This window comes from Oryzias melastigma, linkage group LG5 (assembly GCF_002922805.2).
Source record: "Oryzias melastigma strain HK-1 linkage group LG5, ASM292280v2, whole genome shotgun sequence".
In the NCBI taxonomy this organism is placed as follows: Eukaryota; Metazoa; Chordata; class Actinopteri; order Beloniformes; family Adrianichthyidae; genus Oryzias; species Oryzias melastigma.
The window spans coordinates 25,453,415-25,478,201 of NC_050516.1; the positions used below are offsets into that span (position 1 = coordinate 25,453,415).

The 24,787-nt window shown below is 38.3% G+C and overlaps 1 protein-coding gene across 2 annotated transcripts in view; it reads left to right on the forward strand.

The window, feature by feature from the left end:
* Window positions 1-24,787, forward strand: part of LOC112145226 (potassium voltage-gated channel subfamily D member 3) — a 113,836-nt gene that overhangs the window by 73,334 nt on the left and 15,715 nt on the right. For both annotated transcript variants that reach the window (XM_024270354.2, XM_036212003.1), the window contains one exon: window positions 19,481-19,643. In XM_024270354.2, the coding sequence (XP_024126122.1) occupies window positions 19,481-19,643 (163 nt within the window). The remainder of the gene's footprint in view (window positions 1-19,480; window positions 19,644-24,787) is intronic.

A 24,787-nucleotide genomic window follows, 5' to 3' on the forward strand; every position in this document is an offset into this window, starting at 1 on the left:
TGAAGAAGTGAGTTCAGAAAGAATGGAATGGGTGGAGATGTGATAGAAGACTAGCCATGTTTATTCGGCCCAGACCAGGGGTTCCCAAACTACTGCCTACGGGCCAAATCAGGTCCGCCTCCCCAATTGCCCCGGCCCCCCTAAACACTATCAGAGACGCATTATATTTTTTTTCTTCTCAGTCTGGCCGATCGAGATCCACAGAACAGGGCTTTTTTATTCCACCCTTCTGCAGTCTGAACTATGATGAGAGACAATAGACTATGTGTTGGTTTAATTTTAAAATGTTTTAGTATTGTTTTTTTCTGTGAAGATTACAGAAATTAATTATTTAAAATGTTGCTATGTGTAGCTTTCTGGAAAACCATAAATGTTAACGTTAGCCCACAATCTGGTCCCAGCCCCACGTCTGAGAAGAAAACAGTTATGTTCCCCTCACAAGAAAAAGTCTGGAGATCTGTGACGTAGAGACAGTGGGACTGAAGAAAAGACAGGAAGAGGAGCTGGAGGTAGCAGAGATGAAGATGCTGAGGTTCTCTTTAGGAGTGACCAGGATGGATAGGATCAGGATGAGTCCATCAGAAAGACAGCTCATGTCAGAGGTTTTGGTAGAAGGATGATGAGTCTGGATCTAGACCAAAGAGGAGGTTCATGGATGCAGTGAATGAAGACATGAAGGTCGCTGGTATTAAAGTTCTCCTGGAAAAGTCTGATCCTCTCTCATGAAAATTGTGTTTTTAACATCTTCTTATTGTATTTTTCAAAGACATACATTAAGAAAATAAATCTTAAAATAGCCTTTTTTGAGTATTTCTTGTGATCAGGAGCGAAAGAAAAAATTGAGTTTAAAATGGGACTTATTGGTTATGTAGAGAACATTATGGACGGGGCCACAAGCTCCCTGGTCCGCTCAATTCAAATGCATCCACTTGTAGACAAATCGATCAATGTACGTCTTTTTGCCTAAAATTGCATAATAATAATTTAAAAAACAGTGGGAAGGCTTTTATAATAAATCAAAACATGACTAGATTGTGTTTTTTAAAAGGCAGAAATAAAATGAATACAAAATGTATTTAGTGATATTCCCATATTTGTGCTTTTAGAGAAACATGATGCATTTTTTTGGGTTAAGCCAGGAATGAAATCATGCTTATCTCACAAACTGAAATTGTTTTTCAGCACATACTGAACATACAGAGAACTACTGAAGTAAGCCTGTCAGCAACACTACTTTTATGGTCCGAAAATTAATCAAATTTACAGCTAGAAGCCTGAAAAAGAAATATAAAAGTCCTGCGCAGCATTTCTCTCTGTTATTTTTTCATGCTTTCACTCATAAAATATATTATTTATAAACTGATAGTTATAGTTCAGTTCTTTAGCTCAGTCTTTGAAACCATGAGTGGGCTTGTTATCCAGCAGCTCTTTGAAATCCCAGAAGGTTCCTGCACCGTCAGAGCAAACTTTGTTATGTGGAGCTCAGTCACAGAATTAGCAGATTGGCCCATTAGGGAGGGAATGACAGGACAGAAAATTCCTGCTTATTAACTTGCCACCCTTATATTACCTTTCTGCTGAATTGACACGGGAGGCAAATCTCAAAGATCATTTGCTAATTGTGATGCATTTAGTCACATCACGGCGGAGGAAAATGAAAGCACACATGATCAAAAACTGCAGCTCCTCTCCTCGGAAACACCTCTGGTGAAGGTTATTAGGCCCGGAGAAGAGAGAAGCAGAGCTGAAGCAGACACGAGAAACTAATTGGTCATGGGTCAAATCATTGGCTGCAGTTATGACTTCTCTTGTCCGGCATTAGATTCACCAGATGAGACGTTTCTCAGTTCACGCTGAACGACTATTGAAGGTAGAAACCATAAAAACCTGGATTTGAAGGTATTTCCTGCTGTGCTGTACGTGCAACTTTGGATTTCTAAGTTCTACTTTTGTGGAAAAGCAGATTCCCTCAAATAAAAACTGTTGTTTTGTTTTGTTTATAGATGATTTGCAGGCATTTCACATATTTCCACATTAAGATTAACTGGATAACATTTAAAAAATGAAGGTTGCAATTAATCTCTGAATTCAGTAACAGAGGAGGATTACAGAACTAATTTAAACAAAATGGTTTTCCAATAAAATCTGTAAAATAATTTAATTTAATGATTCTAGCCACAAAAAGGCTGACAGAAAAGGAAAAGTTTGAGGTGAAGTGCAGAAAAGAGGGGGGTGGTTACCATAGCGAGCTGTTCACTGTTTCTAGCAGAGTGGACTGTACGAAGTGGTGCCTTATATTTACAAAAATATATGAAACTAATAGTTAAAAGACCACCCATTACACTACTAACAATCACTTCTGAGAATTCTACTTACATCCGTATTAGCCAAGCTAGCAATCTACAGCTTAGCTAGCAAGGGATCCATGAACTTACTGCTGCTGTGGCTCTGTATTACTGAGGCTGGTGCTGTTGATCCAATCGTAAATGTCCGGAGAGCCATTAGAATGGCTCATCCAATGCTTTTGGCCAGCAAGTTGGACATGTCTTGAATGAGTGCAACGAACATGGGCTGTAACGAAATATTTAAGATAAATATTTAGCTCCAAACTAAATATTTTGTTGAAGAGAAAAATATTTAGCTCCAAACTAAATATTTAAAGAGCTAAATATAAATACGAACTTTGTCTTCTCGTTATAACAAGATAGTGGATCTTGTTATAACGAAATAATTGAAATAAAATTGTTTAATTCTTCAAAATATAATCAAAAACCGTCTGTGTGCTGCCCCCTACAGGTTGAAATGAGGTATCACTGTTGAATTTTGTGATTGGTCAAACCATGTAAGTTTCAGAAGTGTGACGTCATGATCTGCAGTTTCAGTAAAGATAACAGTCCTGCCCCCAAGCTCCGCCCCTCTGACTGGATTTTCAAATTTCAGCTGTGGGTGGAGTCAGCCTCCAACTTCCTGGTTTGGTTATTCTTTAAGCATGGTGCGTTCATTGAACTCCGAAAAACCAGCAGCAATGTTGAACACCAGAATTGATCCTTATAAAATCGATTTATTAAACAGTGTCGACACTTTTTCTGAAAAACTGCTTTGATTTGCTGCGGATTATATAAAAATGACAAAAGCATGGTAGCGGACTGAGTTGAGTCCGCTAACGTCTGGACCTCAGTGAACGCACCATGCACAGATTGTCGTCGGCCCTGAATTCTGTCAATATTTGTTCGAATGTTTTAGGAAAATAAAGGGAGGAGGGCTGGAGTATGACATGGAATGAAGGCGTTTGAGGGGATATGGAGTGTTCTTCTGCTGTTTTTGTTGTTAACTACAAAATAAAGAGACTTAAAACAGGTGAAGTCTCGGCATCTCAGTGCGGGGGGATGCTTCATTCTTCGTTATTGATTATCTTGTTATCTCAAGAAAACAAACTTTGTTTTTTCTCGATAACGAGACATTAACGAGATATTATCTCGTTATCGACTTCCGTAGAATAATAATTATAAATAAAGTATTTTACTCAAACTTTTGTGGAAGTTTTCTACTTGCCTTAAATGTGCTGAGCCTTTAAAAGTTACACCAACAACAAATGTAAATCTCATTTCATTTAATTTGCTTTAATATCAAGCCACGAATAATATCCTCAAGGTTTTTAACCATCTGATCAATGTCAAATTCTCCCCTTTTATTGTCTGTCACAGCAAAGAAAACCTGACACTATTTGTGTTGTTCTGTGGATAGCCATTGTTCATGAATGTTCTGCTGCAAGCACAGCCTCATCTTTGTGGCACAATGCAATACAAAAGACAAATATGAATTTCCTTTCACATTTGCAGGACATTCTGCTCCATTGCCTCTGGTGATTTTGTGGCAGGAACTGTCAGTGAAGCTCATCTAACAGCGCTGAAGGGACAGTGAATGATGATTTAGAGGAAGACTCCATCAGGGTGAAGGAGATTCAGGAATTACATGTGATACTATACTGGTGGGAAATGAAGAAACCTTAGATTCCTATATAGGAAAAGTTTTTTGCAGTTGTGTCTTATAGGTCTTTCTGAGGCAGCTACATCAAAGAAACCAAGTAATTGTAAAAAGGAAGAATGCTGCTTATCTAAGAAGGGTCATTTGTGTTTTGTACAGAGTTACACATTTCTATTAAAATCAGCCATGAGCTATTTTGCACATTTAAATTGAAATCTTAAATGTCAAAAGCTTAAACAACTCTATTAAACTCCAGAATGTGAAGTGTTTTCTTTTCAGATAGATGTTCTGTTCAATATAACTGTTTTCCCAATCAAGAAAATCAAGCACTGGTTGATGTTTGTTGAGTTAAAGTCCCATCAGTCGTCACCCTTTTGGCACCAAACAAGTCAAACTTTGACTATTCAGTGACTCTGATTTGCTAGTGACATATGGATGGCGTCTCTTTTAGTTCTCAGAAGTGGCAGCCATTTGAAAATTGATCATGAAGGAGGATTAATAATTGCGGTTTGTGCCAAAATTATATGAAGCCAAGTCTTTTATATATCGGAATAGAGCTGTAGAAGAAACATTTGAAGCGAAATTCATGAGATTTGTCCCGTTTTGACATTTTGCGCCAAACATCTTCCAACTGTTGGTGACAGACATGCACTAGCAAACACTAAAAAAGAAACAGAAGAAGAAGCCCCTCCCTGCGTGTCCAGTGTGAACACCTTAGGCTATAAAGGCCAACATGGCTTTCTCAATAAACAAGACCAGACTAAACTAGGAATAGTTTTAACCTATTGTAGTCTGGGAAGATTCAGTTCCAATTCATTGATTTTTATTCATAAAAGTCAACTGATGACAGTGCAGAGGAATACATTGACTTCTCTAGAACATTATTAAAAAAATACACTGCTCATATTGGGATTAAAAAGTGTACAAAAGTTCAAATAAAAGTAAATGTAAATCAAAGTGTTTTAGCTCAGCAGCAGAGGAGGTTCAGAGGTTCACCACACTCATAAATACTATGACTACAGGAAAGCAACTAGCCAGGGAAATGTATGAAAGTCATTTTTGATTTAATAATTGTTACAGAAGATGCAAAGTCATTACTTCTTGTAAAGTTGGTTGTATCATCCTTCGGTAAGCAGTCAGAGTCTCTTTATTCATGGGTTTAAATCAACTCCCTAAAGTTTAGGTCATTCTCATCATCCCTGTGTGGCAGGTTTGTTTGCCCTTGATGTTAGCCGTACCCTGTCGAGCTATACCAGCCTCTAATTTAAACAAGAACTCACACAGCAAGGTTATGATGGATGGCGCTTTCTTTCTAGTGGCAGCAGGTCACACAAACTAATATCCCACATGTCTTATAAGCTTGTGTGCAATAGCAGACACCGTATATTTTCTTCTAGTTTCTATTTCCCCCCCTTTAATCCCTCTGAACTCTTATTTCATTCCTTTCTTTTCTTCTTTTATCACCACGTCTCTTGTTTTCCCTCTACGGAAAACACAAAGGTGATATTGTGTATGAATATCAATACAGGAGGTTGTGTCCCCCCGCAGTCGCCCAGGACAAATGGTCAACTCTGCCATTTCTCATGTTCACTTTCTGGAGATTTGGTAGAACAAGTTGATTTAAGAATCCATCAGTTCTGCACTGATGAGGAGAGCGAAGGGGTCATGAATGAGAGCGGGAGCAGCATGCATCACTACAGTGGTCTGCAAGCAAGCGGACCCTCCGCGCTCACTGCAGAAAAAGCAGAAAGAGTGGACAGTTTATTCGAGTTTCAACTGATGTTTACATAATTGTATCTTCTTGCTTTCGCTTCTCGCACAACCTGCATTTCTGCTTAACCCCAGCGGTCTTTGTCTGACATGGAAAAGAAGCGAGCAGTCATTAAAAACGAGCCAGGCAATGTTTTGCATTACTGTGATAAATCAAAAGATACGCTGGTCACTTCTTGATCATTATCTATGAAAGGAGGATCAGGAGGGCTTGTTTTTATTAGTTTTTGGGCTTATTGTTTTTTATGTCATGGAGACATGGGAAAAATCTTTCCTTAATTTGCAGATTTTTGCAAAACGGTCCATATGTTGAATTTCCAGCACAAACATCATCATGTTGTCTCATCAACTCATGGAAACAAAAAACTGGTGTCAAATGTAGCAAGGCATTATTAAAATCTAATGAAGACCCACTCCGATCATCTTTTGATCTATTATAAAAGTGTTTCCAGTTGTCTTTTAATTTTATGCCATTTTTAGACCAAACCCTGTGGGATTCTCTAGAAGATAGTGGCAGCAGGAGTTTATTAGAAATGTCCATTTTAGTTTCCCCTTTGTTTACACTCTCTCCTGCTAGCTTATAGCCCCCTACTACCCCCAAGCTAACATTAGTGGTGCAACAAAAATGGCGGGCAATATTGGAGCTATTCAGCTGTATAGTTTAACTAGATACCAAGTCAGATGAGGAAAACAAAGACATTGATGGATTTAGTCGTCTGCAAGTGGATGCATTAGAATCTAGCAGAGCAGGCAGCTTGTGTCCTGCTGATTGTAGTTTGTATGTAACAACTACACATTTTTTTCAAACTGAATTTTTTTCTTCTGCTTTCTTCTTTTCTTCTGCTCTTTATGAATATCCTCCTTCATGAAAAATTGCTACATGAAGATGTTAAAAACACTGAAAATATTTCATTTAGGTGTGTCTTTTAGTGTGAACTGTTGGTTAACTTTTTTAGAACTGCTGAATGTGGTTTCATTTTGTAAATCATATTACAGCTTGTTAACTTGACCAACAATAGAAACATGCATATATATATATATATTATAAATAGTTGAAAAACCAAGCATATTCCTTATATTTGTGCCAAAATGCCATGTTAAAGAGAATTTATTTAAAAAATAAGAAAAGTGATGTAAACCTCTTATAGTGATTGATCATAAATAAATACATTTTTTGTGAATTACTGGCTCAAATCTTAACCTCTGTGTTTAAATACACTCAGACATGTGGCTTTGGTTAGGTAATCAGGATGATTTGCCTGTTACTCTCTAATTTCTAAAAACCAAAAAGGCAAACAAAAGTTGTGGGCAGCCGAAAAAGCAGCTGTTATAGCTCTAATTCTATAAGGGGACTAGTCTTGAGTTATCTTTTTCCATATAGTCTCATGTTTTTTTTTTTTAAATACTTCAGTTGTGCTTAGTTGTGACTTTCATGAATGATTTTTTTAGTGGTTATATGGGATGGTTTTTGTTCAGAAAAATTTACAGAACCAAGATAATATCTATGTCTGAATTCCTTCACCACTCACTACTTAGTGCACTATAGTGAGTGTGTTAGTGTGTTCGCCATTTTGTTGTAAAAAACCAGCGTTCTCTTAGCAAACATAGTCCTCAATGCATTCTGTTCAAACGTGTTATAATTTTTTTTTAAATAAACCGTCTAATTTTTTATCATCAGAGCCACAGATTCATATATGATCTTCATAAAATGTTCTTTTTAAATAGGTTTTTACTCTGTGAAATCAGTGGTGTCATATTTGCTATTTAAAAATGAAAACATTTAGATAGCATGGTGTCTGAATAGCCTTAAAAGCACAATCCTTCAGTCAAACTTTAGAACCCTTTGTGGCCCACAAGTCAAAACGTTGGAGTAAATTTGGACAAATTGTTGTTAGCTTTCTTGTGGGATAGCTAGCTAGCTAGCTAACCAGTTAGCTAAGACAGGAGAGATTATTTATGAAACATTTTTCAGCATCGTAAACAACTCACTCATTAAGAAGCATTATAAATATTCAATGAGAGTTTTAAAAGCACGAAGAGGAAAATAGGACTTTGTGAATAAACTCCATAATGTGCATTATGTAATGCCATGGTTACCTTCTGCTCACATAGCTTTTGGTTGTTTGTAGGAGCCTCTTCATTGTCATTGTTTGGGATGTTGTTCAATATCCTGACTAAGTGGAGTGACATTCTCCAAGCGCTGCACTTGTGTCTTCAAGGAGATTATCCAACGCTGATACACGGCTCACGCTATGAGAGCCTTTCATATTCAAGGACAGATTATGTAAACAGGACGCCAAACAGATCGTATGAAAGCCAGTAACGTCATACGACAAACACAACAGTGATCAAACGGAACAGGGACTCAGCAGCCGGGAAAACATGTTGGAGATGTAAGCTTTAAAGGGCCCACACCATGTAAAATCAACTGTTCCAGCTTTTAAGTGTATTATAATGTTCATTCCTCATAAAAAACAACTCCAAAGCCGTATGTTACATTCTCACCAGAACAGTGTTCCCTCGTTTATTGCTGGAGTTACGTTCTAAACTCGTGAAGGTGACTACAGAAATAAAATCCATCACACTTTATCCACTTTTCTCAGACATTTTCACACTTTTCTCTCTTGTTTAAACTATTAAAGTTCAAAACTTTATAGAAAATAATTCCAGTTTTGTAGAATGAAGACAAATAGAGCTGGATGCATCAGATAAGGACACAGACTGCAGAAAGATTTTGTGTTTAATCATCCCCGGCGACAACTCAGGTGTTAAAGGGTTAACACACACAGTTGTGTTGTGATCCAGTGTAGCGATGCCCAAGAAAGGCTCAATGAATTTAGCGTTTAAATTTCGAGTGGTACACCAAAGAACATTCTGGTGAGGAATTTACACGACATGTTGGGGTGGATCTTGGACATATCAGAGAATGGCGCGAGCGGATGATATTGGAAAGATAGAAAATGGAGCAAAGCAGACAACTTCCTGGTGGAGATGCAAAGAAAGCGAGCAACGAATTACCAGAACTGGTTTGAATCTGGATTATTGAGCACAGACGGAAAGGTGCGCGTATCTCCAGGAAAGTTATGGTTATCCCATTAAAAATACGGACACATTGTTTTCAATGCAGTGTTTTTATTATTAGGCCTTTATGGGTATAAAGAAATTATTCTAGAGCCTTTAAAGAAAACTCGATGCAGCAATTATGTAAGACTGTTACGGCTTCATCAGAACAGCTTATTTTTTAAATCAGCGTCTAAAAAGGTTTTATTTAAACAATGAGTAAGTTCAAAAATGTTTAGTTGTTGCATTAAACACAAAGGGGAGTTTTTCCAGTTTGAACTTGGCAACATTAAGTAGCCTTGCCAGAAACAAGATAATTATTGACGTCTTTTCAATGATCTGTCATCTTTTTACAATTTTCATAAACCATTTAGGAAATCTTCTGGCAGGCCCAGATTCTTTTCATCCCAAAATCAATCACTCATAGTCTGTGCTGAGCTGTTATGAGTTTCAAATTTGGTTTTAAAGTGCATTACATTGATTTTAAAAACCACTTTGGTGCCGACATTAGATAGAATCTGCGTATGTTTCTAGGCTGCATCAAAGAAGAAACAATACTATGGAGTAACAGTTTAGTCTGAGTTCTTCCATTAGTTTGCTTTCATAAAAACAACATTGTTATGTCTTTATTGATTGAACTTCTATCCACATGTAAGTAAAGATGGGTTTCTTTTTATTGCTTTTAAAGTAATGTGATGTTAAGGGTAATTTAAAGATGTTTGGACACTCCTTGATTGTTTTATAGTGGTGCACTGTCCAAACTTTGCACAAAAGGTTACTTGTGTCTTCTAAATTGGCCACAATAGTTTGGATGGAGTGCATGGTTGTGATCCCTAATTATGTGTTTTGTGAGTTTCATACAATACTTATGGTAGCAGGAATCCGGTGTGCCAAATCACCAGTGCAAAGTGCTTTCACTGTGGACACCCCTAATGGGATAAGCCAAAAGGTGAACAACAATTTGACCTTTTTTCTGTAGCAGCAGTGAAGTTTACACTACCGAGACACAAAGCTATCACAATCAGACCGGGAGGATCAGGGGCGGGGCTGCTCAGCTCCAAAAGCCACGCCCCCTCAGAAGAGATTTTGCAGACAAAGACTTTAGATCAACATAAAAAATGGCTTTTAAGGTATTTTGAGTTGTGGAATTTTGATTAAAAACTTCATAATCGTAATTAAAACACTACTGGGATTTTTTTATATAAAAAACATGTCATAGTTGGAATTTAAAGTAAAAAAAAAGCATTTAGCCCAAAATAAAGATCTTACTGAGAGGCCTGGAGTGGAATTTACAGTTTATTACATATTTGAATCTTTTTCAGTCTTTGGGTTTTAGTTTTTTTTTTTGTTTTTTTTTTTTTGACAGAACATTTCAACAGTGTTTGCCTCTTTAGGAGTAATACAGTATGAGTTGTTCTATGTAGTCATTCAACACATTGAGGCAATTCACATCCCAGCTGTGGGAGTTGTTTGCTTTCAACTCCTCTTTAAATAATCCAGAATCACTCAACTAGACTGTTTCTGTGCATGTCTAAGTCTTTTTTATTTAATATAAATCACAGATCAGTCAGGAAATGGAACAGAAGAAGGCTTTTTCAATCAAAAAAAGGAAGAAAACATAACTTTTTATTCCACCTGGTTTGGTGTGTGTTAAATGGCCATATACAAGCATTCAATATTTAGTTTTTTTTGTTCCTGCTATCCCCCCTCATGCTGTGCTTTTACCTTGTTGCTTCAATTACCTACTCTCTCAACCTTGCATTGAGCAACTGTTGTTTTTAGTGCAACAGTGCATTTATGCGTAAAGGTTAGCAACACGCATCAAGGCGAGCCTATTAATTGGAAGCCACAAACCTTTTTTAGCCTGAAATGTTTTGCAAAACTTCCACATTACACATATATTTATGAACCACTGCATAATTTAAAAGTTTGGAGTTTTGTTTTGATAATTTACTTTAGGAAAAAAAAAAGAAGTTTTTGAAGCTCCATTTCTAACAGGATATATTTACTGGGGTTGTATGAGTGAGAACTTATTCAGAATTCATTGAGCTTTTCTATAACAAAACTTTCACTCAGAATATTTCAGACGATATTCATGTCCCTTTTAAATGACTGCTGATTACAATTCAAGGGACAACTATGAATCACACGTCATTTAAAATCACGTTCGTGCCGTGTGTTTCTGTAGGGTTTCTTGGCATTTTCTAGCATTCTTTTTCAGCTATAGTTCACATTAAATACTGAATTTTCTGCAGCATACTGACAGTCGAAGGGAATAAAGACAAAATTCATGTTGTAAATTGTGGTGGTGTCAAGATTTTCTCAGACTTCCAATCAAGGCTATTCTGTTTCATCCTTTTATAAAAAAGAATTAAAAAATCAATCAAAATTCAAGATCTTTTGTTAGTTCAAGACTTATAAAAGTGGGTTCGTGCTTTCATGTGCAGCTGCAGGAGTCTTCTGTCTGGTCTTCACAAAAAGGCTGCAGCTCAATCAAAATTCTGCTTACATGAGTTTGATAGGAACCAGGAGAACGGATCACTCTGGTTTTGAATCTTGAATTTGGATTTGTGCATTTAGGCCAAATGTGGCCTGCGTACACGTTTCCACCAGCCTGCAGGCTCCTGTCATAATATCAATAATATGCAGCTTCTGTGTGCACGATTTCCTGATTGTGATTGGCTAAATTACATCATATGAGCTGCTGTAAACCTGTGACAATAACCCGTTGCTACTTGAGAGGAGATTTATGTGCTTCTGTCATCATAACCAGATACTTTTTTTCTTAAAAGAACTTTGAACATAATTATCTTTAATGACAAAATGTGAAATTATGCTCAACTTTTTTTTTTAGCTGTGTGGATTGTTGGTTCTTGTTCTCTTTGTGTCTGAGATATTTTGTGTTGAGCTATGTTCTGTCCTCCGTTTAATGAATGTCATTCACAGCCGTGTCTGTTCAAAGTGATTGCTTCTTTTGGTGTATGCCGATCTATTGTTTCAGTCATTCCCTGTCGGATCTGTCGTCTTGTCGCCCTTTTGTTTTCTCTTTCTTTTTGTTCCCATGCCATACCAAAAGCAAGACTTTTAATTGAATGAATTCTTCAGATATTTCTTTGTTTGTAGGTCGGTCTGTGCAGCCACACATCTATAATGACAGTATGCACATACGGGGAAAAATAGTGGTTTAAATGTGTTCGCACACAGTCTGTTTCCTGCTGACGGAACTTTATGTAGTTGTTGTAAAAACAGCAAATATAAGTGAGTTATTAGGAGAAAAACAGCCACATTTACTGGGAGTTTGTTGATAAAGTTCTCGGAATTCTTTGAAAGACAATGCAGCAAAGCAGAGCAGTGTGGATATGTGCATGTGTAATGCTTGATTTTTGCATAACTTTGGATTTGTGCATGTTTAATTTTTGGTTCTAACTCATACAATACATTTTATGCAGTTCAAAAATGTCAAAAATGTAAAAAAAGATGCAAAATACAATTTACACATGCACAAAATAAAATTACAACAGCTTGAAACTAACTACACACACAAATCTTCAAAAATTAAAACCTCATTTACGCACAAATCTGAGGTGAGACTCTTTTTACGTCTCCAAGATTCGTGTGTAAGTGATGCCTTTAAATGCTGCTAGGATTCGGGGTCATCAGAGTTTTCTTTTCAGCTGCTTTGAATTTAGATTGTGACTATTATCTGGTGAAATTTGACATTTTCCTACTTTCTTAAACAGATATCCAAAGTTACGCACAAATCGGGGTGTGCCTATTATCTCTCTATAATGCAGCCTGAATAAAATGAGCCTCATTGAAATATTAAAATGGTTTCTAAGATTAATATTTTTACAATGCTACACCTATTATTTACTTTTCCCTTGTAGATAAGACAGCTCAGTTCAGCCTGCATGCAGCTTTGACTCGTGCAGCATTGTCCCTGACTGCCAAAAGCAGTGGATCTAGTGCAAGGACAGCATCCAGCAGCATCAGGAGAGGAGATCCATTCAGATCAATGGACTGACTTTGTAAACACAAAACGAAAACAGCTTCATTTATTTTCTTCTGAGGATATGTAACTTTGTGCACAGCCCTGGGCGATGAAAAGTCATTTTCCAGATCAAACTGGTTCAGTCAATTACCAGCAATTACTAGGAAACAAGGATAAAGTCAGTCAAAGCAACTGTTGAGAACTCTTTAGAAGAAGAGCTTTCATTTACAGAGTTCATGTATTTTACTCCACAGGAAGCTAGCTGCATAAATGAGGCTGTAGAACCACCTTAAAAGACTTTTGTTAATTATGCAACTGTTTTGATGCCCGACTCCTCTTAAAACGCCAGTTCCTGCGGAGAGCTAACGGACTGCAAAAAGGCGACGCCGAGAATCCTCCTGACATCACAGTTGCATGCCCGTCGTGTTGCATATGAGGTGTCAAACGTAATTACATCAAAGGAGTCAGAGGGAGACAGCCTGGAGAATGTCCTCTCTCATCAGCTGCCAGAATAGCAGGCAGAGCAAAAGTGTGAAATCATTTGTCTGATTGTCTGGCAGCCAGACGCAGACCTCAACAACAATAACAACAAGCCCCGTGGACGCATCCTCTTTACTTCCATGTTCCTTTATTTTTATGTGGGTTTCATCTTCGCGCCGCACACTCCAGCCGTCATGTCATTGTGTTGCTCAAAGCCAGAAGCGATGTCTGGATGGTGGAAGAAGAGCGGCGTTTATGCATTTTTCCTTTACAGTAAACACATGAATAATATCCTAAAGCTGCCGTCTCATTTTGCTATGAAGCTTGCAGACAAATTTAAATTGACAGATGTCACAAATTTTCTATCATTAGTGTGTTTTCAATCAACGGCCTCAAGCTAAAACAATGTCATATTTGATTTCTTTCACTCTGGTTTCCTTTTGATGTCGCTGAATTTCAGTGAAAAGTCCTGAAACTATACTAATGGATGGGGGCATGTCAAATTGCCTCCCCCTGCCATTTTTCAGCCCCATTTCAAACCACTGGAGTCCTTTTACCTTTTTTGAAACTGGCTGAGAATCAACTGACAGCTGAATGTCTCATTCATGAGGCAGCCGGCCATTTTAACCGGCTCTGTAATGGCCGCATTTAGTCTCGCAGGCTGTCATCTGCACGCCGCCGTGTGTGCAGCGCTACATGTGCAACAGCGTGATTGCTGAGATTCTACCGTATTGGGTGTTTAGCTGGAAAAAAAAATGGGCGCCATTAGGTTACTGGGACGATTATGAGCCGCACAGGGAAAATGTGACGCTCAGTGATCTTTGTTTAGACACAAAGCTTGAATGCACCATCAGCACTGACACAACAGCCTGTCTGCAGGACTATGATCCACAGATGAACTGCTACACCAGCTATTAAAGCACAATAGGCCTGATTTATCAGAGATTTGTGCGTGTAAAAACATCTGTAAATGCATCAGAGCGCAAAATCAAGTTGTATAGGATTTCCTAACGGAATGAGCAAATTTTCATGTTTGCTTTTGTTATACAAAATGACCTTTTCTAGCAGAAGTCCTTCATTCATCATGGAGGTTAAGCTCTAAAATATTCTGTGATAGACGAAAACAACAATGTTATAGCTGTAAAACCCTTCAATACACATTTTAAGGCCGTGTCACACATGTACAATTTGAGCTTTCGCCATGTGTTTTTCATGTATTTTATAGTGTTTTCTTGCAGTGCAGATGTCTGCTGAGGGTTTTGGCTGACGGGTCTTAATGTGAATTCGGATTTGAGCTTTTCATAACCTTTGGTCTGTTGACAGTTAGACAGTTTATGCATATTTTACGTAGTTTATATGCAGCTCTCATGTACATTTTACACAATTGTGCATGATTTTTGTGAGATACATACGCAAATTTGTGGCTTTCCACAACCACTCCACATATGTCCAACAGACTTTTCCACATGTACCAATATAGGAGCCAATAGGGATATTCTGTGTCTAAATTTCATGGAAGACGTCACACGTATGGCTCCTATACACTTCTCCTTCAGAACCAACTGACACAGTTTGTCTCAACTTTTTATGTTGATGATTGTTTTGTGTTTTGGCCCGGAGGGGCAAAGGGTTGTTGACCGCACATGCAAGGATAACAAAAAATACATGTCAGTGCGTTTGCATACAACATGGGAAGTGGAAATTCAATGGCTGGAGCAAACAGTAAATGCATGTCAACCTCAATCCGGGCCAAAACACCTAACAAACATTTGTGACGCCTCCCCTTTAATACAGATACAAAATCACCGTACTAAGGTGAACTACTGTCACACATATGGCTCCTATAACCACCAATGTGTGACTTTAATATCACATAACATCCCGTTAAAATTACGTAATTAGTGCCAAAAATCGCCAATGAATTGCATATGAAAAGCGCAAAAGAGATGATGTCAGAGTTCTGGTGGTGTGCAAGGCGGGTGGTGTTAGGGGTCTAGGTATGGTGGGTACAGATCCAACTCTGGTAGCACGCCGAGCGTTTCTCACAGATCTCCCCAGCTGAAGCTCCCACTGGGGGTCCCCCGTCTCGGTGGGGGTCCTTCCCTCAGTGGGCTGCCGCAGCTGGTGCCCAGCAGCTGACTTAAAGCAGGTACGGACCAGGAGAATCTGACTGTTTCATTAAAACAAAGCAGCACAAGCGCCAGCAGCGTGTACTGTCAATGGTAATGACGCAATGGGATTTCTGCTCTGTGCTCTGAAAGTCAAGTGAAGAAATTCAATGACGGGCAAACGTGTTCTTTGCATGGTTTATTCGTACTTCTTCTGTGGTTCAATGTGTTCCATTTGTAATAAATCTGTGAAAATTTTCATGTTAAAGGCCACATCTTTTCTCCATTTTTTTCACGTGTATTCACGTACGACCAATTTTCATCTGAGCAAAATGTATGTGTGACGCGATCTTTCAGCATTTTTTTCAGACTATCATGAACATTTTCACACTTTCCTCTCTTGCTTAAGCTCTCAAAGTTCAAATCTTCACAGAAAAATTAGTCCAGTATTATATAATGAAAAGAAAAGATTTTATCGTTAAAGAAGATTTGTTTCAAACTGAACATGTTGTTTTTTGGAGATACGGCATGGATAAGATTTATTGACAATTGTCTTCAGCCGATCAGGACACAGAACACAGTATACTGTAAATAAAGGAAAATTAAGAAGCTGTAAAATTGTACTGAAAAAAACCTGCAAAACACATTTGACACATTCGAGAGGCAGGTGCAAACTGGCACAACTTTATTCACAAATGGCTGCTAGTCATAAATTTTCAAAGAAAGCATATCTTTTCTGCTCATGTAAAAACTTGGGGATGTCAGAAAGTAATGATAAACAAATACACAAGCAACCACATGTGACGCCCCTGGCCAAAATGAGATCTATCCTGGACAAAGGGACCAACAGATCCCGGACAAGCCCCCATGTGTTACGTCCCCAATGGCCACAAGTCTAGGAGAAGATAGAAAAGGGACCATGACATACAAAAATAGACACCAAGAATAAAAGGAACACAGTTTATTAAATAAACAAAAACCTGTTTCCTGCAAAGAAAGAACAAAATGAAATAATTAGTGCACTGGTTCAAATAAAAAGACCAAAGAAAAAAGGGATTGGAACCTTAGCCAAATGTAAAATAAGTCAGGGAGACTGCCGTGTCGACCGTCGGAGTCACCAGCTCCCTGCTAAAGGCCTCCAAACCAAAGAAAACAAATAAACAAAGCCCGCAAATCAAGACTACCAAGGTCCAACCCCATGTAATGTATACATATAATCCACAGCATGCCTTCTTATCAATGTTTTCCATTAAGACAAATAAAGATGTGGATTACATTTTCATTCTTTTTCTCTTGTGGTTTGAAGGAGATTGTCAGCATGTGGTACAGTGTGTCTGCCAGTTACAGCGCTTTTGAAGCTTTGGACCAAAAAAAGCTAAAATCTGAGAAGTGGTGAGGCACAATACACTCATGTCTGGGGAGAGAGCAATTCTCAGGAGGCATAATGGTCAACAGTGCATTGGTTTCACCTGTCAAAAGCCTCCTTGTGTCGAAAAAGCAGCGGAGGAGAAAGTCAGAGCAACCGAAAAGGCTAAAGAGCCAGAGAGGTAGAAGAATAAAAGGTTTTTAACAAGTGCACGAGTTTTACAAAAAACCTAGTGGGTTAAATCCACTCTCCCTGCTTGATCAGTTTCTTTAAAGTGGTTCTTTAGGGACTTTATTGGTCAAAAACCTGGTTTACAATAAAAGTCTCCCCGTGCTGAAAGGGCATTGTTGCTTCCACGTGGCCTAATTACACGGCTTCTCTCTCAGAATCATATTGTGCTTCAGCACCCATCCTGCCCCATCACTTCATGTCAAACCATCTAACCCTGAAGTGAGGAGGCACTCCAGGAGACAATTACATTGACTTTTCTCACCGCTTACATGCTGATCACAGAAATCTGTTTCCAAATCACTTTGTCCCGCACACAGCAGCATGGCTCACAGCTTCTACCGGTGACTCAACCTTGGTCTCCTTCTTTGCCTTTCGGCTGTTCCCTGCAGGAGTCTATATGGTGAATCAACCACCTCTATCTAATCCTATCCTCTTTGATCACACACTCTCAGGTCGAAGTGTGTTAAGAAAAAATAAAAAGAACAATAGGTAAACAATACCTTTCCAACCTCAGCATCACTGTTTGTCCTCTCAGACCATCTCAATCTGCGTCCCTGCATTTACACCAAAAACATCTAGCATAAGCTGTTAGATGCATCCTCTCCACTCCTAAAGAAAACTACATTATCGTCAGTCTCAGAGTCTCTGAACCAACAAAATGGCTGCTCTCACCACAGTCTTCTACACCTTTCCTTTCATTCTTTCCCTACTCTTTTATCACTCAGACCTTCCTGTTCCAACACACCTTTCCCCATTCTCTAGACCTGTGATGCCATAATCCAGGCCTCATAGGCCGATGTCCATGTTTTCCCAACAACCTGCTATTGAAGTTCCTTATTGACCAAAAACACTTGATCCAGGTAATCATCAGCAGATGAGGCAGGGTTTCAGGACGTCAGTCCTCGAGGCCTGGATTTGAGCACCCCTGCTCTTAGACTGTTGACCTTGTGTACTTAAAGACCTCCACCTTCTTCACCTCTCCTCCATGTTATCACATATTTGCTTCTCATTTACACACAGATACTCAGTCTTGCTGCAGCTGATCTGGAGTATGCCTCCACCCCTGTGGATGTTTCTCACTACATATAGATCACAGTCTCATCTGCAAACACCATGTTTCACAGAGTTTCACATGATACCTGATTCGGTATATGTGGTCATGTGAGGCAGTGCTTGTACATTTTTATAGCAGGGATGGGTAAACTATGTCTGTATTTATTTTCAATCAAAATTAAAGCATGTTTTCATCCAGATTCTATGTAATTTTCTTCTTTGTGTGGTAGATTAACAAGACACGCCATGCTTACGCTCATGGTCCGGCCCTTCTGTCTAATTTTACAATCTTTTGTGGCCCATGAGTTTAAACATTTGCCCACCCCTGTTTTATAGAAACACTGTGAAAGTTCAATACATGGACCCTTGGCTCATGCTGAACCAAACACTATGACATACAACATAAACATATTAGGAATGTGGGCGTGGTTAACAAAAATCTTCCGTTGCCAAGGAAATCCAAGGGGGGCAAGGGCACTTGCAGCTTTAATTAAAGTCCTTTTTCAATCCAGACTTTAACAATCTGAGCTCATATGGCTGCATTTCAGTAAAGGTTAAATAAAGCTGTCCTTATTAGACATAATTACGAATAGAAAAACTCTGCCTATAGCACACTGTGCTCATTAGATTCACAGCAAAGAGAAGTGCTAGTATACCTGCAAGACAGAATTATGTCCAGACTCAAATCTTCTGAAGGACAGGAGACAGTTTCTGCTTAATCTTTTCTGTTTGCAGTGAAGAGAAACAAAAAGACAAAGATGTGCCTGGCACTTGGGATCACTCCCTGGAAGTACGGCTGGTGCCAAATGAGTTTTAACCAGTTCCTTTGCTTCTCCTCTGCATATCCCCGATTAGTAAAGAGTCTCACAACTGGGCTTACTTTCAGACAAAGATGCAGCGGAAAAAAAAAAAAAAACCTGCTGGAATAGTTTAAGCTTTCTGGTTTGGAATGACAGTAAGCAGACAGTAATTAAGATGTCGCTAAAACTTTAATGTAGACCTGACATTTTAGTAAAATAGAAAGGAATTCATCTTGTTAATGCTAGAAAATTCTGTTTTCATGAAGCATTTTTAGAGTCAGAGAGATCATTGGGTTCTCCTTTAGTGAATTGATTTTATTGTGATTTCTCTGTGTTATCTTCATTTTGGAACACACTGGAGGTTACATTCTCTGTTAAATACACGTATTGACAGGGAGGTCTGCTTGGAGCAGTAAGAGGTAACAGAGGAGTGATGGACCATATTTTTTTATGATTTCCTGTTCGTTTTTCCTAATGTCCGTACCTCATAGAAAGTCAAAGGAGTTTTTTTCTCCTTTAACAGTGCAGACGTTGACAAGATGAATAATAACACAAACGTGGGCTAAAAACTGCAGTTTGGAGGATTAGTTGCTGTCTTCAGGGTTATCACTAAATATTTCTTCTGCTTCATGTTTAGGTACGGAGACATGGTACCAAAAACTATTGCTGGAAAGATTTTTGGTTCCATCTGCTCTCTGAGTGGCGTGCTGGTGATCGCTCTGCCCGTTCCAGTCATCGTCTCCAACTTCAGCCGTATCTACCACCAGAACCAGAGAGCGGACAAGCGCCGTGCTCAGAAGGTAAAAACATCTGAAAAACTTGTTTTAACAGGGTACTGATGACTGGAGGAGTGTTTTAGTTTATCGGATTCTGGATTTGTAATTAATTCTTAAACCTTAACATTCCTTTTTAGTACAAATATTTGGATGAAAAGCAGTTGATGACATTGGATTTTTTTGTGTGAAAAGTACATGAAAAATGTTGAATTTATTTGTTTTAATTAAAGCCATGAGCAGCTTTACATGGCCTGCAGTGCTACTCGCCCTTATCGCCCTCTTTGGACCCGTCCTCATTGGCTTCATGACTTCTACAAGCTCATCATTGTCTTTTTCTGCTGGTCAGACTGAGAAATAAAAATAAAAAAAAAAAAAAAAAAAATTCAAAGGTTTTTTTATGGAAAATTCAAAATGGCTGCCTTTAAATAAAAGTTCAAAGGGCAATTAAACTTCAATTATGGTTGTAGACTTAACATAGTGACATGTGTGGGAAATTTTATGAAGATTGTTTGACCATTTTTTTTTTTTATATTGTGCTAAATATGTGAAGAAAGGGAAGAAATGTTAGCATAAAAGGGTAGTAAAAAGGAAGAATTGCAAAAACAGTATTTTCTTAGTACTGCATCAGAACACTATAAATCTAGTTAGTTAAATTGGCCCGTTTTTGAGTTTGTATTATTTTAATCCAAATCTCATCTTCTTTAGACCTTTTAATCCCACACTTGTTAACTAAGAAAATGTATAACCCTCAAGATAAACAATAGTTTTTAAATAACTTCCTTTGATTTTCCTTCCAGACTAAGAGTCTAAGGACCAAATGTTAAGCAGCCACTCTCCGCAGTTCCCCCGTGGGCTTGACCTTTCTGCAGGGCCAGATAAGAGTTCTATCAAGTTAGAGAGCTGTCACTAGTAGCTGATTTGATTTGAAGAAAAAAAACTGATTTCAGTCGTCAGAGGAGTGCCGATTGCTAATGAATAAACTGATTCGTTAAACCATTACGAAAGTGGCTCTCTAACACCTTTGTGTCTTTCTCTGAGTCCAGTTTTGAATAGAACATTTTGTACAAAAAAGTCAACAACCCCTCTCATTCTATGAACCGGGGAATTTAAATTCATTCAAGTGTTACTGAAAAACCAAACTGCCAACTTGTGCAGTCACACATCACCATGGGTCAATATTAACTAAACCTACACGGATATATTAGAGAAAAAGTGTGGAATAACATCCCATCTGGCATGTTTCTGATTGTTTTCCTCTAGATTATACAGTATTTTGTAGTTATTGTTCTATGTTTTAAAATCTTGGCAGGTCACTAAGATGCAGTTGTTGCAGCTTTTCTTTTTTTTGTTAAGAGTTTAAAGACCCACTGCAATGACAGTTCTTGTCAATTTGTTGCCCAGTTTGTCATTTTGGGACCAGATGACACTAATAAGCAGTCGTTGGTCCAAGATTCTGTCAAAAGCTTTGAACGTTTGAGGACGGTTCAACGGGCACCACATGCTCTGATTGAGGCATCTGATTGGTCAGTTTATAACATGAATAACTTGGAGTAAAAGAATATATCTTTAAAAGAATGATTTGGTTTAGCAAGAACATGTTAAAAAGAGACTCCAGAGCAACAATGGTTGTTCTGACAAATAGTTGCCATTTATCAATAGAAGTCCATGGGATTTTAGCTATATGGGACCTGAATGTACTTCCTATTTGGAACACGAGGATGGAGGTAATGATCAGTCCAGTTCTCTCTACTGTCTATGGTGTAGGTAAATAGATGATGGGAAGTGGGAGCAGGATTACTCCACCCTAGCTGTTCCGCTCAAAACTCAGTAACAATGTACTGCCACTCTGCATAAACTATGTCCGAGAAGACCGCACTAATATTTTTTTAAGCTTAAAACAGCCTTATCATAATTAAAAGAACATTGGAAACCCTTTTTAAAATTGATGAAAAGATGATCATAGTGAGACTTTGAAAGCAGAACCAGAAGAGGAAAAACGACAGGGCCGGATTTGTTCCGTTTGTTTCACCTTCCTCCATTATCGTGTGTGTCCCGGCCTCCCCATCTTCTCTAGATCTCATTTGTCTTCATTTTTCTACAACAGCATGTAGCTGCGGGCTCCCATTACAATTATGTAGTCATGTGGGGAGGGAGGGGGGAGAGGAGTGACTCTCAAAAAAGGTCTTTTCATTAATCTATTGTTGCTCCTCAATGAGAAAATAGAAAGTAAAGAATCCAAACTGGATTCAATGCCTAATGTTTGAACGTGTGTGACTCAGTGTGAAGTAGGCTGCCTCTTCTGGTTACCAGCACATACATGACATAACCAGACACAGAAAGTGCTGTTTTCGTCAATAATTTACAAATAAATTGAAAAGCAAACTTGCAGAGGAAGAAAACTGGTTTCTTTTTTATTCTGGCACCAATCAGCAGCGCAGCAGTGGCCATCAGTGCTCGGGAGTGTTGAGGCAGTAAATGGATTGAGGTCACATCGGTAATGGGACAGCAAAGTCAAGTGGAGCCACACAGCAGCAGGGCAAGTTGTTGAGCGTTTAAAAAAAAAATGACAAAAAGATTAGAAATGTGAGGGTAAGGAAAGAAAATGACATGCAGGAAGAAGGCAGCGACTAAGAGGATGAAGAAAAAAAATTCTCAGGTAGAGCAGGATGGTCTGATTGGGAGATGTCTGATTGTGTGAGGGGGAAAAAGTCTGTAATGAAGTACTTTCAGGGCTCACTTGTCAGACGTGAACATGTGAAGTCTTTTTGTGTTGCAGTCCAGCCGTTTGACTGCAGAACTGTGGGTGGTTACACTGGAGCTTTCAGAATAGGCTTGATTTGTGAGGTCAACCACGACCACCGATGATGTAAAATCACCAGAATCCATCATTATAGAGCGCCAAAGGGGCTCAGACTGAACAGGCCAAGGAAATTTATCTAAAAGTAACTTCTCTACACATGAAATACATCCTGTCTACTCTTTAGAGAGCATTTACCGATATAGATGAACTTTCACCACGATCCTCATAACTGAAGTTCTGCCATTTTTATTGATAAAATCGTGTTTTTTTGTGTTTTTACATGTTCTTGCAGCATTTTTCTGATGATACACATCAGATTTTGATTTAGAAAATTTAGCTTAAAATTCAATTTCTGAGAATTTATTGGTTCAAATAGTTTTATCTAGGAGTAGACAAAAAAATTTGCCGTTTATGGCGTTTGTGCGTGTTATTCTGTCATCTATAGAGGCAAGTTTCTAATTTACTCCTGTTGCTTTTTAGAAACCATTTTCTAGAAATCGCCACAGATTTTTGTAATTTTGGCCAAAAAAAATTACATAATCATAATTTAAAAAACACTGGAAACGCTTTTAAAATAGATCAAAAGATGATCTGAAAAGATAAATGAAACTTTCATTGGAAATTTTAAAATTCATAATTCCAAATAAGCCAAAAATTAAAATTGAAGACATTACAACAATTTTGGTTTCTCGCTGACACCCCGCTGTCAGAGCGCTAGCCTGAATCCAGAAAATAAAATTATCAGATGCAGAACAGCTGCAGAACGGTAAATCTAAATTTTCTTCCTCGGCCAGCTGGGAGAGCTAAAAAAAAAAAAAAAAAAGCAGCCCGTCACGTTTTGCTTGATCAAAGATCTGACAGCATGATGGATGAAACAGTGTCAGTTGATCAGCTTCAACTGCAGAGATGTGCCCACAGCAAATTCCAGTTGCCAGTAGCAACAGCATCTGGGAACCCGGTGGATGATGAAAATGAAAAGTTTCATTACCGCCATGTAATCAAAGAGCAAACTGTTAATGTGTTCAACCTATTAAGACATAGCTCCTGTTTGATCCAAAGTCACCTGCTGTCTAAACTGTAGACCTCCACTGTTTCATTGACCACACACAACATCTTGTTAAAACCAAAGATGCTGCAATATTTTTTGGAAAATTTGGCTTCATAAATGCATTAATTGTTTTGGATTTTTTTTCATCTGTTTGATGGCTAAAAAATCTGTTTATCTACATATGTTTAGACCAAGAAAACAAAGACATACGTCACATGGATTGGTCCCACATTCTACGGAGAGAAAATAGACTCACTCCAATTTGTGCTTTCCTAATTCTTGATTTGTAACTAATATAATACAATTTGTGCATAAGTAAAAAAATACAAAATTTAAAAAAAGATGTACGCATACACAAATAAAAATCACAACAGCTTGAAACTACAAACGCAAATCTTTAAACACAAATTGCTTGTTACACACATAAAACCACATTTACGCACAAATCTGAGGTGAGACTGTTTTTACGTCTCCAAGATTTGTCCGTCAGTGATGCGTTTAAGTGCTGCTAGAATGCTGGGTCATCAGAGTTGTTTTTTCAGCTCCTCTGAACTTAAATTGTGAATAATATCTGGTGAAACTTGACATTTTGCCACTTTCTTAAACACATATGCCTGATAATTCATAAAGAAAAGTCTAAAAAAGTCTCTTTTAAAAATGATTTTTTTTTCCAGAACTGATTGCTTCTTTTCTGCAGCCCTTCCCCCTCATGTTTGTGGACCACATGTCTGTGCATTGACTGTATAAAAGGCAGTGGGGGCGCTCTGGTCTGGTCTCCCCACGGAGCTCCTCCGCGGCGAACGCGGCGGCAGACAACCGAGGCCCTTCTAAACCCCCACAGGGCAAAGGCTTGATCAGCCCACCGGCTTTCAGTCAAACGTTAGGCACAAATGAAGAATTAGGCACAAATCGGGGTGATACTTATTTCTCTCCATACACATCACATCTAAGCTTTTTCCAAAAGCATTTTCTTTTATCTGCTCCTGAATCACAACAATTTGATTAAAAAAAATGCAATTTTAAGCTTAATTTCCTTTACGTATGTCCTCCATCACAAGGAAAATGACTCGGTAAAAACACCATTTTTATTGGAGTGGGTCTTCAAAGTCTTAACCTGTTCAGCTACAAATCTGGGACAGAGCGGCCACAAGAGAACCTGAATAAACCATAAATGAATTTAATGAATTCAAGGATTGCAATCATCAAAAGCAGTCTGACTATTTTCCCTTTTCTAGTATGTTTACAAACCATTTTGGGATTTATTTGAGGCGTGTTTGGCTCAATTCCTCTGAATGATTTGGACCTTTGATCATCTCTTTA